Source organism: Lathyrus oleraceus, chromosome 1 (assembly GCF_024323335.1).
Source record: "Lathyrus oleraceus cultivar Zhongwan6 chromosome 1, CAAS_Psat_ZW6_1.0, whole genome shotgun sequence".
NCBI classification, from domain to species: domain Eukaryota; kingdom Viridiplantae; phylum Streptophyta; class Magnoliopsida; order Fabales; family Fabaceae; genus Lathyrus; species Lathyrus oleraceus.
In genome coordinates, this window is record NC_066579.1 from 14,094,900 (window position 1) to 14,110,268 (window position 15,369).

The 15,369-nt window shown below is 34.3% G+C and overlaps 1 protein-coding gene across 1 annotated transcript; it reads left to right on the top strand.

Moving 5' to 3' along the window:
- Positions 1–1,518: 1,518 nt before the first annotated feature.
- Positions 1,519–2,576, top strand: LOC127087404 (uncharacterized; the record flags this gene model as incomplete). Its single annotated transcript, XM_051028298.1, has 5 exons — positions 1,519–1,613; positions 1,774–1,930; positions 2,119–2,202; positions 2,313–2,402; positions 2,520–2,576. Coding segments are annotated over 5 exons (483 nt in total), but the record flags the coding sequence as incomplete, so codon positions are not given.
- Between the last annotated feature and the right edge of the window lie 12,793 nt (positions 2,577–15,369).

Consider the following 15,369-nt stretch of genomic DNA (forward strand, 5'->3'; position numbering starts at 1 on the left):
ACTTGCCCAATAGCATAATTGCAGCTTCGATGTGAAGCTCCAATGGCTTCCTAATGGACCTTTGTGCAAGGTTAGAAGGGAGAGAAAAATGGTGAATAGAGGTTATGATAGTGATGAGTGAGCTTTGAGAATTGTTCCTTTTTGATTGAAGAGTGATGTATGTTTATATAGTTTGGAAGCCGTAATCGAGTCGGGTAGCTCGGGTAGAATGGTTAAGGCAGGTTAAATTTCAGTTAGATTTGAAGAGTATGGTTGTTGGGAATGATTTTAACACTGTTAATTTCTGTTAAATAGTTTGTTAAGGATCTATTCATTTTTTGACAGAGCAATTGCACTTGGGGTTGGTTACGGGATGCGATTAAGTTTGTGAATCAGAAGGAAAATAGATTGGTTATGTTGATTTGGACTAAAACAGGTTATTGAAAAGAAACTGATTATAGTTCTGAAACCTGGATTGTGAGTTGGGTTAATTTCTAAAATCGTTTTCTCTTACTGTGACTTTCAGGTTTTAGTTGCCTAGTTATTCGCAGCTTTGGATTTTTCTGCTATGCATATGCTACTGTTGGGCATTGCCTTGCTTGAATATTTGAAATCGATTTCTGGAACTGTTGTTGGATTATTGATGCAAGATTATGGATGTTGGCTTTCGATGAAGTTAGTTTTAGTTGAGTTATCAGTTAAATTTGGTTGATATATTTTTACTTCTGTTAGCAGGTTTGGATATGTTATGACTTTCATGTGCTGTGGAGCTTTTGGAGGTGTCCTGTTAATAGAGAAAAGGTTAGAGTGAAATTGCTAAGTTGTTGGTTAGACTCACTTGTTAGAATTTGAAAACAATTACAGTTTGGATGTGATTAAAGGAAAAAGTTAGAAATTATTTGCAAGCTTGGTCTGGACTTAGCAATTATTTGGAAGTTATGTGTTAGTTAACAGTTAGAAAATCAAGAGAAAGTTAGTGGAGAGTTTTAACAGTATTAAAATTTGTTGGAGGTTGTTCCTAGACTCATGTGATGAATGGCTGGAAATCAATCTATAAAAAATTATCCTGATGTTCAGTTTAATTGGGAAATGGAATTTAAGGATGGAATATAGTGCCACCCTTGTACTAAACACGTCTATCTACCAAAGGCATCCAATATATTATAGAGTTCCAAATTCCTACCCTGAATAAGAATGCATTTGTTAATCAAATTCTTGACTTCTGCATTTTTTAGATGAATTGGGTGGAACATGGAAACTTGAGGCATGTCCATATCTAAATTATACTTCTCTGTTGTTTTACCAATGTTTCAAATACTAACCGAATTAGATGGTTCAACCAATTGAACCTTGAACTGGCTTTTATTACGGTTCCATTATTTGACGGTTTGATAGTGGTTTGACTGGCTTTTATATTGTACACTGTATCTTGTGTGGTTTTTTCTTAACCATTTTGATTTGAACCCAATGCTCATTATCTATCATGTGTATTGAATTCCTTCCAGTTGTACTACTTTTGTTGTCTCTTATTGATGCCTTTTTTTCTTCTGTGCATATAATGATCAGCCTTATCAACCTGGGTATACAGCCCCACCACCTCGCCCTAATCCTGAAGAAACCACTATTGAAATAGGGTAAGAAGATATACTTACATATATATTTAGAAATAGTTTTTGATTATGTTGCATTAGTTCTATACCCGTTATTTACTTTAGAATTAATCTAGAGGCTACAATGATTTATTTATCGTCATTTTGAACTTGTCTCCTTAATTTATGATGAACTTTCTTGCAGAGGAGGCTGGACATTATCTGGCTCACCCTTGGACTTGCGTGATCCTCGCCTATTGGCAATTGCAGAGGCAGAGCGTCAATTCCTGGATGCTGAATATGATGAGTATGCTGCTTCTAATGCCAGTGGAGCTGCTTTTTGTCGCTCAGCTGCTCTAATTGTAAGGCATTATTTATCTTGCATTCCACTTTACTAAACTGTAGAATTTGGTTGTTTTTATCAAATTAATTAATTGCACTTGCTAAGAGCCCTGGTGCTTCACTGCATTTGCTCGGTGTTTGTATTGACTACATCAGTATGCTAGTCAGTGGACATGATTTTAAGCCCAATCCTTTTTATTTGATACAGTTGATGGCCCTTTTACTTCTGCGGCATGCACTCTCTGTAACAGATGGTGATTCTTCTGATGATGATCCATCCAATTTTTTCTCTGTAAGTGATTCAAGTCTGTTGTTTATAATTGTTCTCATGCCTATGTCTACTGTTGTGTTGATTTCAAATGTGACGGGGAGCCAACCTAATAAGCCTACCATCTTCTGCAGCTTTTCTTGCTTCGAGCTGCTGGATTTCTTTTACCTTGCTATATCATGGCTTGGGCAATCAGTATTCTGCAACGGAGGCGACAAAGACAAGTCAGTATCCATGACTAAATTTTGTTACTGTTTTGTGTAGTATGGTCGTTGGTTTTGTTTTGAAACTATGCTATATTCTGTGATTTTCTTACTGTTTTTATTTTGTATTTTTAACAGGAGGCAGCAGCACTAGCGGCAACCCAAGTTGCGTTTGTTCTAAATTCATGTAATTAACAGTATTAAAATTTGTTGGAGGTTGTTAGTCAATTCATGATAAAGCTCAATGTTTGTTCATAAATTTGTGTAATTAATGTGTACATTTGTAGTATATGTTATGACTTGTAAATGTGTACATAAATTTGTATATATTTTGATACATTTAAGGCAAAATTGGTTTGAATTGGTATATATATATATATTTGTTAGCCAAAAATTGGTAGAAAAAAGGCCAAAATGGCATATATAAAATGTGATAATTGTCTGTCAAAATCTGGTTGAAAACAGGTAGAAATTCTGGTTTATAAACCTGGAAAAAATGTGGTTTAAAACAAAAGCTTCAAAAATTTTCGTATACCTTAGACAGCGCTTTTGTAAAAAGCGCTGTCTAAGGGGGGGATTAGAAAGCGCTTTAGGCAAAAGCGCTGTCTAAGGGGGGGGGCTTAGACAGCGCTTTTTGAAAAGCGCTGTCTAAGCCCCCCCCCCTTAGACAGCGCTTTTGCCTAAAGCGCTGTCTAAGGTATACCTAAAAAAATTAAAATAGGGGGGGCTTAGACAGCGCTTTTTGAAAAGCGCTGTCTAAGCCCCCCCCCCCCCCCCCCCCCCTTAGACAGCGCTTTGGCCAAAAGCGCTGTCTAAGGTATACCTAAAAAAATTAAAATAGGAGGGTCTTAGAAAGCGCTTTTGGCCAAAGCGCTGTCTAAGGGGGGGGGGGGGCTTAGACAGCGCTTTTAAGATTTAAAAAAGCGCTGTCTAAACCTTTAGCAGCGGAGGTTTAGACAGCGCTTTAAAGCGCTGTCTAAGGCTAAAAAAAGCGCTGTCTAAGGTCTTGTTTGGCGTAGTGGTTGATGAATTTTGATGTTTTTACTGAGGTATGTTGTTGTTTTGTTAAAGTAAGTTGTTGATATATGTTTGTGTTATTTCTGATGTGTTTGTTGAGGTATGCTATTGTTAATGTTATTCATTGTAAATTGAAACTTTCATTTCATTAAACCAATATGTCATAAAAGATGAGTTTATGATATCGTATGTGGTTTGAGTGTTTTATCAACATGTCATTGAATATATAACCTTTCAAATTGAATTAGAAAATAATAATATGAAATTAAGTAATATTATGAAATAATTTTCGTTGATAAATGTTTTTCGAAAATTTTCCAAATCATTATCTGTACCTCACCCATTGTCAATTTTAATTTAGTTCAATACTTCTAGTTCTTTAGCCAAATTCTAACTGTTAGTTGAAGAATGAGGCGTATTAAACAAATTCTAACTGTTAAAGAGTGAGATACGGATAATGAATTGCACAAATCTAAAAAAATATTGATTACTGTAACTTGTTCTTCTAATATACTTAATTTGTCATATAATTAATTTAGAAATCACAGTTAAATGTTATATGTTTAGTGAGAAGTTGATAAAATAAGCATTCCACGTAAATTATACTAAACTCAAGTGAATATATCACCACGGTTGGAAGCAATAACCATGGTGAAATATGATGCACTAACTCGTTGGCACTGGATATCGAACTCAAGACCATCCACCTTTTATTACAATTATTTTCTCCAACCGTGAAGATATGTTACACGGTATTGTGTTTTTACCATGACTTTAAGTCTGTGGTGGTAAAGAGGGCACAACCAACTAACTCTGATAAAATCCTTCTCTCAACTGTGATAAAATTATACTTTTATAGGAGTGAATTTGGTGTGTATATTAAAATGTAGAGATTAAATTATAACAAAGAAAGGGAAAGAAACAAAAAGTAATATTATTAAAATATGAAATGAATTCTAACAACCATCAAGAGACATTAATCATTAATTATATTTTAAAGAATGTAATTTTTCACACTATAAAATTATTATACAAATGTTTACTTTAAAATGCAAATGAGAGAACATATGGCAAATATTGTTAAATTTGTTTATCTCATAATTGTTTTTCTTTCCATATTCGTTGTTGTAACTGATGGTAAGTTTAATTTTGTAATTTATTTTTAAAATGTATTCTTAATTTTATATATAATGTTGTATTTATTATTATCAATTTTTTTTTACATCACAGGAGTTACCAAATGTCGATCTAATAAAGATTGTCGTAAACAAATGTCTACTTGCTTGCAACCTAGAGTTCCAAGGTGTATCCAAGATGCATGTGAATGTTGGTAATTATAGGAATGAAGTTCAAAAATAATTCCATGTATTTACAACTATAATGTTGGGACTTATAATTTTCTAAAACTTCAACCTATTTTCTATGAACCTTCAAATCAATTTGGTCCACTCAAATTATTGTATTATGCTAGTGTTGTTACATTATCCAATTTATTATTTAGAAAAGAATAATAAATAGTAAAATAAAAAACCTCTAGATTCTTTTATTTTCTTTAAATAAGTTATTGTGAATGAATACATTATTATACCTATTTATACAAAAAAAAAGCATATTAACCTTTTGCACTAATATAAAAATGAGTTTTTACTTCGATTGAAATAGGGTTTTTGGTGGATGATGTAACGTAGGGTGTTATGAAATGTACACTTCTTTTTTCTCCCGGACAACTGCCAACCAAAATGAAAAAGTGACTTTGGTCATATTGGTTTGATTTCCGACAATAACATTTTCAAAATAACGTGTTTGACTTTTTCTCTCCATTGAGAGTTCCAATCAAGGTGAAATGTAGCGCCCCACTTATCCTCTCGGTTTAGATTTTTTAACGGAGGGGATAGGTCTTAGGGGTCCCCTTTCCCAGGTTAGCACTTTTAACAAAGAAAAAACCTAATCTATCTTCTATTTTGGGTTGAATGTAATTTAATATGAAGCATAACCATTTGTTTTTTTATCAAGATATGTATTTCCTTTAAACATAATTATTTGTTAAACAAAGATGAAATCGCATCATCTAGAGAAGATATTGCAACAAAAAAATGGAGAATGATAAAAATTAAAAAGGAAGCAACACTATATGTTGTTTCCTTTTTAATTTCTTATCATTCTCCATTTTCTTTTTAAGTTGTAATAACTTCACTAGATAATACAATTTTTTTTGTAACAAAATAGTTATGCTTTTATAAAATAGATAAATTAATGAAAAAAAATACTTATGCTTTCAAATAAATATCCCTAATTAAGTGTTGATTACCTTAACAACTTTCGTTTCGTTCACCCCAACATGTATAAAGCACATTAGAGTGACAGAAGATCTAACTAATAGAAATCCATAATAAACATGAGAAATACTTAAATCTAACATAATATCGTATCATTTTACTACACAAATTCTTCACAATGAACCCTAAAAGGTGTTATTTAAATATGAATTCAAAAAGAAGTTTCATATAAACTATTTAAAAAGAAAAAACTTACTACATCTATCGAAGAACTTGAGTCTTCTATCGACTGAGGACATGTGATATGAATACCAAATACTATTGTTGGTTTATCATCACTAAATATAATGAATCATCTTAAGAACAACAACAACAAAAATCAATAAAATCAATAAAACTATTAAACATTAAACCTCAACAACAACAATAACAACAAAAACAACAACAACGACAACAATAACAACAACAACAAACAACAACAACAACAAGAACAAAATAAATAGAACTGTTTAACCTTAAATCTAAACAACAACAATGCAACAACAACAACATTACACATTTTACCTCACATAAGAACAAAAATATCTAACATTTCTAAGTTGAATTTAGGCGTGCATTCCCTCGTTATAGTTGGAAAAGATATAATGGAGATCTGAAATCCGTGAATGGGAGAAATGAAATTTTCGAGTTTCGTTTATGAAATAAATAATATTATCGAGTTTGGTTTAGTGGAGAAATATAGTTTGTGTAACACCCACATATAATATATGTATAGAATATATATTATACATAGTGTAATACTGGTACTGAAATACATAAGCGCCTAGTGGCGACAATGTAAGTATTACATGCCCAAAAGAAAATACTACTTGGCACTAAATATACACAAAGGTGCCTAAAATAAAACTAGGAACTAGATCATTGTAGAATGATGTCAAAAATATCTATACAGGGGAGAAGCCATACAAAAGATCAGGTAAGAAAGACATCACTCTATCTTGTCCTTACCCTTCGCTTGATCGGAACTACCTGAAAAATAATCAACAACATGGGGTGAGATAATAATCCCAGTGGGTTCTCTATCTTATGGGTCCACTCGGCTCTACAAGATTTTATAATCAATATCCATTTTAAGTCAACAAGGGAAAGAAGACTTAGGTGATGAGGAAAAGTCTCGCAATGTATGGCAACATGCTCACGAGTTCTCATAACTAAAAAATAAGTTACTATTCAGGTTCACGAAACATAAATCCCTGAGCGGACCTATGTATAGGGAAAGCTTAGTTCATGCATGCTCGTATGATTCGAATTTCGGGGTGGATATTGGATTCTCTATGAGTTCCAAACTCAATCCAAGCGATCGTCACCCGTATGGGAGTGTAACCCACTTAGGGTATCTTTCACCGTATGGGCCTCTAACCCACTTTGGTGTCCACCTATTCCCCCATGCTCGCCATGGTTGGGGCTCAAACCCAATTGAGCACGAACCATTGGAGTCACATCCCATTTCTTACTCATCTAAGCATCTCAATTAGGGATGTACACCATCAAGTGTAAAACATTATAAATACGCGATCAAATCCATAAGACATAACTAGATTCATCAATCTAAGTTATAAGTCTAACTTATGGCCTAAGAATGATCACTAGATTAACTCACTAGATTCAACATGCAATTCCCATATTCAACATTGATTCAATACAAGTATATCATATCAAGTGATTAATAATTGATGAAATGCATTTAGAAATATTAAAGAAGTGAAATTTGAAGTTTTAGGCAAGGGCCAATCGATTGGTTGGGGAAGCCCAATCAATTGGTTTATCTCACATTTTTGTTTTTAAAAGAATGCAGAGGATCAATCGATTGATCCTGAGTGTTAATCGATTGGTAGCTGAAAAATTTCCAGTTTTCGAAGTTAGTAAGTTTGTGCAATCGATTGGAGCTCACTATCAATCGATTGGTCCTGCCAAAATTTTCATTTTCTTCAAAACATAAAGTTAGTACAATCGATTGTTACTAAAGACCAATCGATTGGTCCCAAACAATTTTCACTTTCCATAACTCAAAAACTCCATTCTATCGATCGGTCTGGAAAAGACTCCAGAACCAATCAATTGGTCCCTGCATAAAACACAGTTTCTTCTGCACAACAACATAGTTTTCAACCTTCTTAATATTGTTTCCTTTCTAGTAACCAATCTCTTGACACAATCATAAAAACACACCAACAACACTTTCAAACAACAACCACATCATTATATCACAAGAATCCAATAACTACAAGAACACACATAAAAGCATCACCAATGAAGATTCACATGATTCGTGGAGAAACTCATCATAATATCATTTATCTTACTACCAATTCCATGGTTTATCAACCCTAACTTCTAAAATCTAAAGTTCTACCTAGAACCCGCCTTAGGTATGGAAGATGAGAAGTTGTTGAGGATGATGAGATGAGATGGTGATTAAGTGATGATGATGGATGCTAAGTTTTTTTCCGCCTTCTTCTTTCCACTGACTTGCTTTCTTCTTCCCTCGAGTTTCTTCTTTCTCTCTATCTCCCTTTCTATCTTTCCTTTTTACTGACAAGTTGGAAAATGAGCATGGCACAAGGGTGGTTGGTAGAAGAATAGAAGATAGGAAGGATATGTGGCCACAAAATGAGAGGAAAAACGTGTGGATAGGAAGAATGAAATGATAGTAACAAATATCCTAAGTGATACCACACTTTTAATGTTTGTTCTACTAGAGCAATTATTATAAGTGTTACCAAAATGTCCCAATTAATAAAAGGTGAGTCTCAATTAATATTAATTAAGTCAATCTGAATTCACTATTTACTCTATTTATCCCAACTGATAACTTTTAGAGCACATAGGAACTCAATTGATATCAATTAATAGAAATTTGTGTATTTAAGGAAATACAGGATATTATAGTTTGTATAATGGATGATGAATTTTAGAGGTAGAATATGAAGTTCGTTTAGGGTTTCGTTAAAAAAAATTGAAAAAAAGAAGGCCCCACTTTTTTATAAAAAATTTTCTATTCGGGTGGGAGTTCCAAATAAGGGGAAAATGTAATTTATTTTTATTTTAAAAGAAATTATAAATAAAACACAATTTTTTTGGCATTATGAGTCGAACCCATGACCTTCTTAGCTTTTCCCTTCGATTGAGTGTTGCCACTAAGGCAAAATTTTATTTTAAAGTAAAAAGGGAAGGTGCTAAGTTTTGAACCCATGACATGTGCAATTTTTTCCCTTGGTTAGGAGTTGCAATTGAGAAGAAATTTAATTTATTTTAATCTAAAAATAAAATAAAAGTATAAAGGCGCTCAATTTTAAAGATTTCACTTCAGGCCTATGTACAACCGCAATAAAAATCTTGTTAGGAAATGTATATTTTGTTGTAGTATTGTTACAATTGATTATAAGTAATGTACCATAAATCAAGTGACCTATGTAATTTATTAGTAAATATGTAATCTCTTTAAGCCGCACATAAAAAATTTCCTCATTGACTTGAACTCTTTATGCCATTTTCTGGTACTTCCAAGGTTAACTTAGTTCAAACAATGCTTGAACTTCATTGATGGAACATCATTTGTCATTACGACTGTTAGATTAACTAAAGTCATAATATTATGTATGTTGGGTTCAACACTCAAGATGAATAAAGTGAAAATGGAGATCAACAATTGTGTACCTTCTCATAATGTATGAACTGTTTTATATGTTGGATCAAGTAGAGTGGGCTTGAGACATATAGAGCTTTGATCCCTTGGGCCTTTTGTCGGTCTATAATAGTTTCTTCCAAGACTTTTTGGGTATTAATGGATCCATGGTAAAACTTAAGTTATCGTTGACCGGCCTTCACGTCGTAATTTGTAGTTGAGTAGAATTGAATCACTTGGGATCAATTTTTGAAAAGTGATGGGAAACAAGCACTTTAAAAGTGATTCCAACATTAAGGTGCTTCATCACCCATTTCCGACACGTGTATTGACGGGACTGTCTAAGGTGTTCCATAGTTTATAGACTGCTTAAGTGCACTTGAGTTTGGTGTGTTTTTATGTATAAAATTGTCGTTGTTGATCTTGTGATATTGGTTCATAATCAATCTTGATCTTTCAGCTACCATTGCTTATAAATAGGATGATTGTAATATTTGGAAGTTTTTGCCACCCACAATCCCTAAGCTTTTGAGCTTTCAATTACCTTATGAAAAATGTCTTCGTTCCTCTCTTTCCTTTTTGAGAAAGTCATCTTTCTCACTAAATCTTGTCTGCATCTTGTTTTGTTTTTCCAAAATGAGCGACAATATTGTCGATTCAATGAGAGATTCTGAATTGAAGACTTCACTTGGGTTATCCGCAAACTCTCTTCACTTATCTTTTAGCAGTGATCGTGTAGAAGAAGAGGTTATAACCATATCTTATGACTCTGGGTCGGAAAGGGTAGTTTACACTTTGTTTGAAGGTTGTTATCCCAACGATGCTAAGGTGCTATTAAACAAATATCTTCATATTGGCTGAATGCATTGATGTATGATTGGGTAGGTGTAATAGTAGCGAGTACTTCCCCGGTATGAGCGTAGAGGTTGCCCTAAGTGATGTTAGTGTTGTGGTCGGTGACCCTTCATAGTGGTTATCCCTTTCACTGTCAGGGGAGAAGAGGATATGCAACTTTTTTGAAGATTTTATGGTCCCATTCTATGAGTTCCATTTTATAAGATTAGGGCTTCGACTTCCTTTTTCTAAATTTGAGTTGGCCATCATGAAACATTTTAACATTACCCCTTCCTAGCTTCATCTGAGGTCCTGGACGTAAATTAGGGTCTTCTAACTTTGTACAAAGTACATTATATGGAAGCCTTCTCTTGATTTATTCCTTGATATATACCATATAAGGTGTAACCCCTCAGACAACTTTCTTAATCGAGGGCTCATTTATTTTTATTCATCCTACCAATAGTTCGACCCATTCACTCTAGTTCGACCCCTTCACGTCCATGTTAGGGACCAAAGCCAAACCATAGATGAGCAATACAAAGATGGCTTCAAAAGCATCCACACTAACGGCTTGAGCAAAGGCAATAGCTTTCCCAATGAGAAACTCAGAAGTCAACCCAAACATTCCTCCTTTCTTCACCCAATGAGCCTTAATCTCAGACTTCTTCAAGTGAAGAGCTTCAGCTATGATATGAGATTTGGGAATCTCTTCCAATCCACTAAAAGGCACTTTGTCAGAAACAGGTATTCCCAAGAGATGGGATACTCCTCCAACGTAGGCACGAGCTGATAATCGGGAAAAGTGAAGCAACGGTATAGAGGATTATAAAACTGAAGCAAAACACTCAGAAGTCCTTCAACCACATCAGCAGACAATACAGATAGAAGCTTCCCATGACGTTGCTTGAAGTCGAAAGGATCTAATACAAAAGATGATAGCTTCCTTAACTCTTTCAAATCAGTACATCTGAAACTGTACTTCTTAGTGTTCCTTCGTCCACAATCCATGGTATGAAAATATTTGCAAATAAAACCTTAGTTCCTTGAAGTTATTTTTTGTGTGATGAATGTTATGATGCGCATGAATGCATGGATGCAACAATCACAAGTAAGGGATCACACACAAGGCAAACAAACAAAGGTCAAGGGATGAATCAAGTCATTGTCAAGATCAATCATCCATTTTGGTGGATTATGGTTTTCAACTTATCAACACCCAAGTTCCATTGATATTGACAAGGCTTGATTGGATCAACCAAGAATCAAGGGTTTGTTGTGAGTCACAAGCATGGAGTCAAGTTAAGAACTATCCCAAAGGAGTGTACTAAGGATAAAACCTGTAGATCATGTTCTAAAAAGTTCCTAGAGTCTTAATTCCATATATCGGATGTTATAGGTTAGGATGACCAACTCATCAACCCATAATATCGGATGTTATCAAGTCTACACTTGAACAGTCTCCGCACTACGTCCTAAATAGGCCAAGTTGGGTTAAATGTTCTCGGTCCTCAGCTTCTCGGACCCCAAATCAGAGAAAGTAATGCCTAACCACAAATAACTTGTGTGACATCAATAGCTCCAAAAGGGTCTCCAATGAGTAGATGGGTCTCAAGCCAACTTGTTAAGGACTATTCCACACAAGTCGAACATGATTATACCATCCTCCTATCTTAATTGCACTCAAGTTCGGGTTAGAAGTTATCTCACCACTCAGAGATCACCAAGCATGACAAGCAGATTATATCACATAAATAAGTATACAAACATCAAATATACAAATATATACACATAAAAAAGTATGCTAAACCCACTGAGGACTACTCCCTAGCAGATTCGCCACTTAATTTCTATAGCGGTAAATTCATGACCATTAAGCTATGGATAAACTTAATGTTAATAAAACCAGAGTCGTCACCGCGCTTTTATTTTTTCCAAAAGGAAAAGGGAAAAGTATGAAAAAAACCCAAAGATAAGAAGTTTTCAAATTAAAACTAATAAAATGCTAGAGATTACAGGTAAGGGGGTTGGTTACATAAAGGTAAGGTGTTAGCACCCAAAGTGTCCTAGGTACTCCTAGGGAGCCCTTTTTTATGTATGTATGTGTTTTTGGTATAAAATGATGTTTGTGATAAATAAAGTGTGGGGATGAGAAAATAATTCATTTATTATATTTTTGTGTTTGACAAGACCTTGAGACTTGTGCCTACGTACCAACATAAAAATGAGGGATCAAAACCTCGTAGTTCATGGTATCAATTTCAAAGTGAGTAAATTGCTTTTAACAAAAATTTAAGTTTAAAAGAGACACAAAGGGCCTAAAAAGGTTTGAATGAGTTTTAATTCTTTTTGTATTTTGAAATTTTAAGTCAATATGATTAGATTCATTCACAAGTTTTATTTAAGAAAAGAGTTTAAAAATGCAATGGCATAAGGCCGAAGTTTCCAGTTTGCAAAATAGTCTAAAGTTAGAAATCACAAGTAGAGAAGATTTTGAAAAGGAAGAGAGATTTGAAATTTAAGAAATGGAAGGAGATGAAGAGACTAATCCTAAGCATAGAATTAAAAGTTGAGAGTTGAAAAGATCTGACCAATGGGATGCAATCCGTATGACCCCAAATTTTGACCCTAAGATCCCTCATGGCATCATATAATTTCATTTTGCACCTACCTCAAGGATCATAGCATCTTGGCTCCTTAACCTTTGGGTGGGAACTCTTGTGAGTTGGTTTGAGATCACCAAGCATGCTTGAATTGTATATTATTGCTCTTCTTACTTTGTTTACTAACCAAAAGCACAAAAATATGTCACTAATTTTGTTTGTTTTGTAGCTTGAGCAATCATAAGATCTGAGGCTCCCAAAAGACCCTATGCTCATTGATATGCCTAGATGAAGTTGAAAGAAAGCATGAAACTGGTTCCCAAAGCTCTCATTCATGATATATGCCTCCCAAATATCTCAATCCATCATTTTGATCAAAGCAAACTAGAGGGCTTGAGGCTTGTTTCCCAAGGAAACCCTAATTCATTTGTCCATCAATTGTGCATTGCTCATGAAGCAACCTCAACCCATGATCAAATTCAATCAAGGTAAGTTATTCCATTCATCGTTTCATGCATATTTGAGCTTATTTAAGTACCCTCAATCATTAGTTCATCAAGATTTGAGGCATGAACTTGAGAAGTTGATCAGTCAATCCATCTAACTATTTTGAAGTATACTGAGATCTAACTTTTAATGTATTTGTCAAATGGAGATGACCCAAAGTTAAACAATTTCCTTAAGAACCATATGAAAAACTTTCATGTTCATCAAAAATTGATTTGAAGCTTGGAAGGTCATCATCCATTTCAAAACATTATAGGTCATTTTGACTGAAACCCTAATTTTAGGTCAACTTCCCAAGAGCATAACTCATTCATTTTTCATGATTTTGAGGTGGGATCAAATGAATTGGAAAGTTTAAGATGTCAACTTAATTTTTTATGTTGGACAAATTTTCATAATCCTAAAAAAAATACATGTGATAATGCAAAACATTATAGGTCACTTTGGACCAAAGGCATTAAAATGTGAAAAAGTCCAACTTCAAGTGCCCATAACTTTCTCATAAAAAATCCAAATTATGTAAAATTTGAGTCCAAATTTATTTTCTTGAAAATATATACAACATTTATGTTAAAGGGTTTGTCATTTGGAGCTTGTATCTTTGAAACAGAAGGGCTTGAAGTTGGCCCATTTTGGAAATTTTCACATACACGTGTTTTGCACCTTGCACTTCATGATCAATTTTCACCAATTTCCCAATTCCAAATGAAGTTTTGTTCAACAAAACAATAAATCCTCATGTCAAGAGCTTTCCAACCATTACCCATAAGGCTATGTTTTATTTTTGGAGGTACCATTTTCGAAGAGGAGAAAGTATTGGTACATTTTTAGAAACTTGATTCAAACTTTATGCATGAACCAAATACACCACATCTGCACGTCCAAAACACATTTGTTGATGTTAAGCATTCATTTCCAATCAGAATCGGACCCTCCATGCGCCTGTACAGGCCCATGCATGGAGGCCCTCTTCATCCATGCACATGCTTTGGTCATGCATGCCTTGGCCAATTGCTATAAATAAGTGCATAAAGCTTCACAATTACACAACCTGAAGGCGCCTGTTATGCTGCAAGGATCCCTCCATAGCCTCACTTAAAGGAACTCTCTCCTTCCTTTCAAAAATTCAGATCTAAATTTCAACTACATTGGTTGATTTCTAGATCTATAGTTCCTAAACCTTGCTCATCTTCATCACTAGACTACACTGCAAGCATTAGCAAAGGAGAATTATGCTCTCAAGATCAACATTTCAGAGGTGGATATCCAAACTTATTTTCTTCGAAACTCCTTGATTATTGTTGTTTTCTTGCATTTATTGGGTTGGCTGAAGTCCTCTCATCAGAGACAATTGATTGATGCTTTGAATTTTGAAAATCCATTAAGTTTTAGTTGAACACCATAAATTTAAACCTCTGATTTCTCTCTCCATGGAAGTCTAGAGTGGAAATAGTTGGCACAGGGGTGATGTACATCACCCCAGCTTTCCATTGATGTGTAGATCGTGGCATTTGGTTGAGGTTGCCATGTCTGCAACTCTCACCGGAACCGGGGGTCTCGCCGGGGAAGACGGTGGTGTACACCACCGTCCCAACTCCAGATCAAATCACGGCCGTGCGATCTCATTTCCAGATCTAATCTGGATCCTCCATTGTTATGACTTATTTAATGGCAGCGTGTTTCGCATTGACTTGAGTGTATGTTGGACGCGCGCATATGATCCATGTGATGTGCCAGCTCAATTAATCAGCTCCTGATCCAACGCCTCACGTTTTTTCTTATTTTTATTTTCTGATTTTAATTTCCATTTTATTTCTTTTATTCCATTTCATTTCAAAAAACTCATATCTCACTCATCATTGGTCCAAAAAATGTGAGACCAATTGCATTATTTCTCTTTTAATTTCTAGTTTCTAAAAATGATTTTTAATATTTTTTATTTCATCATTTGATATTTTTTATGAATTTTCTGTTTTCTGGTTATTTTTAATTCATTTTAGATAGTTTTCAATATCCAAAAAATACAAAAATATTTTCCCAACCTCTTTGAAGGATGATGGATCTAT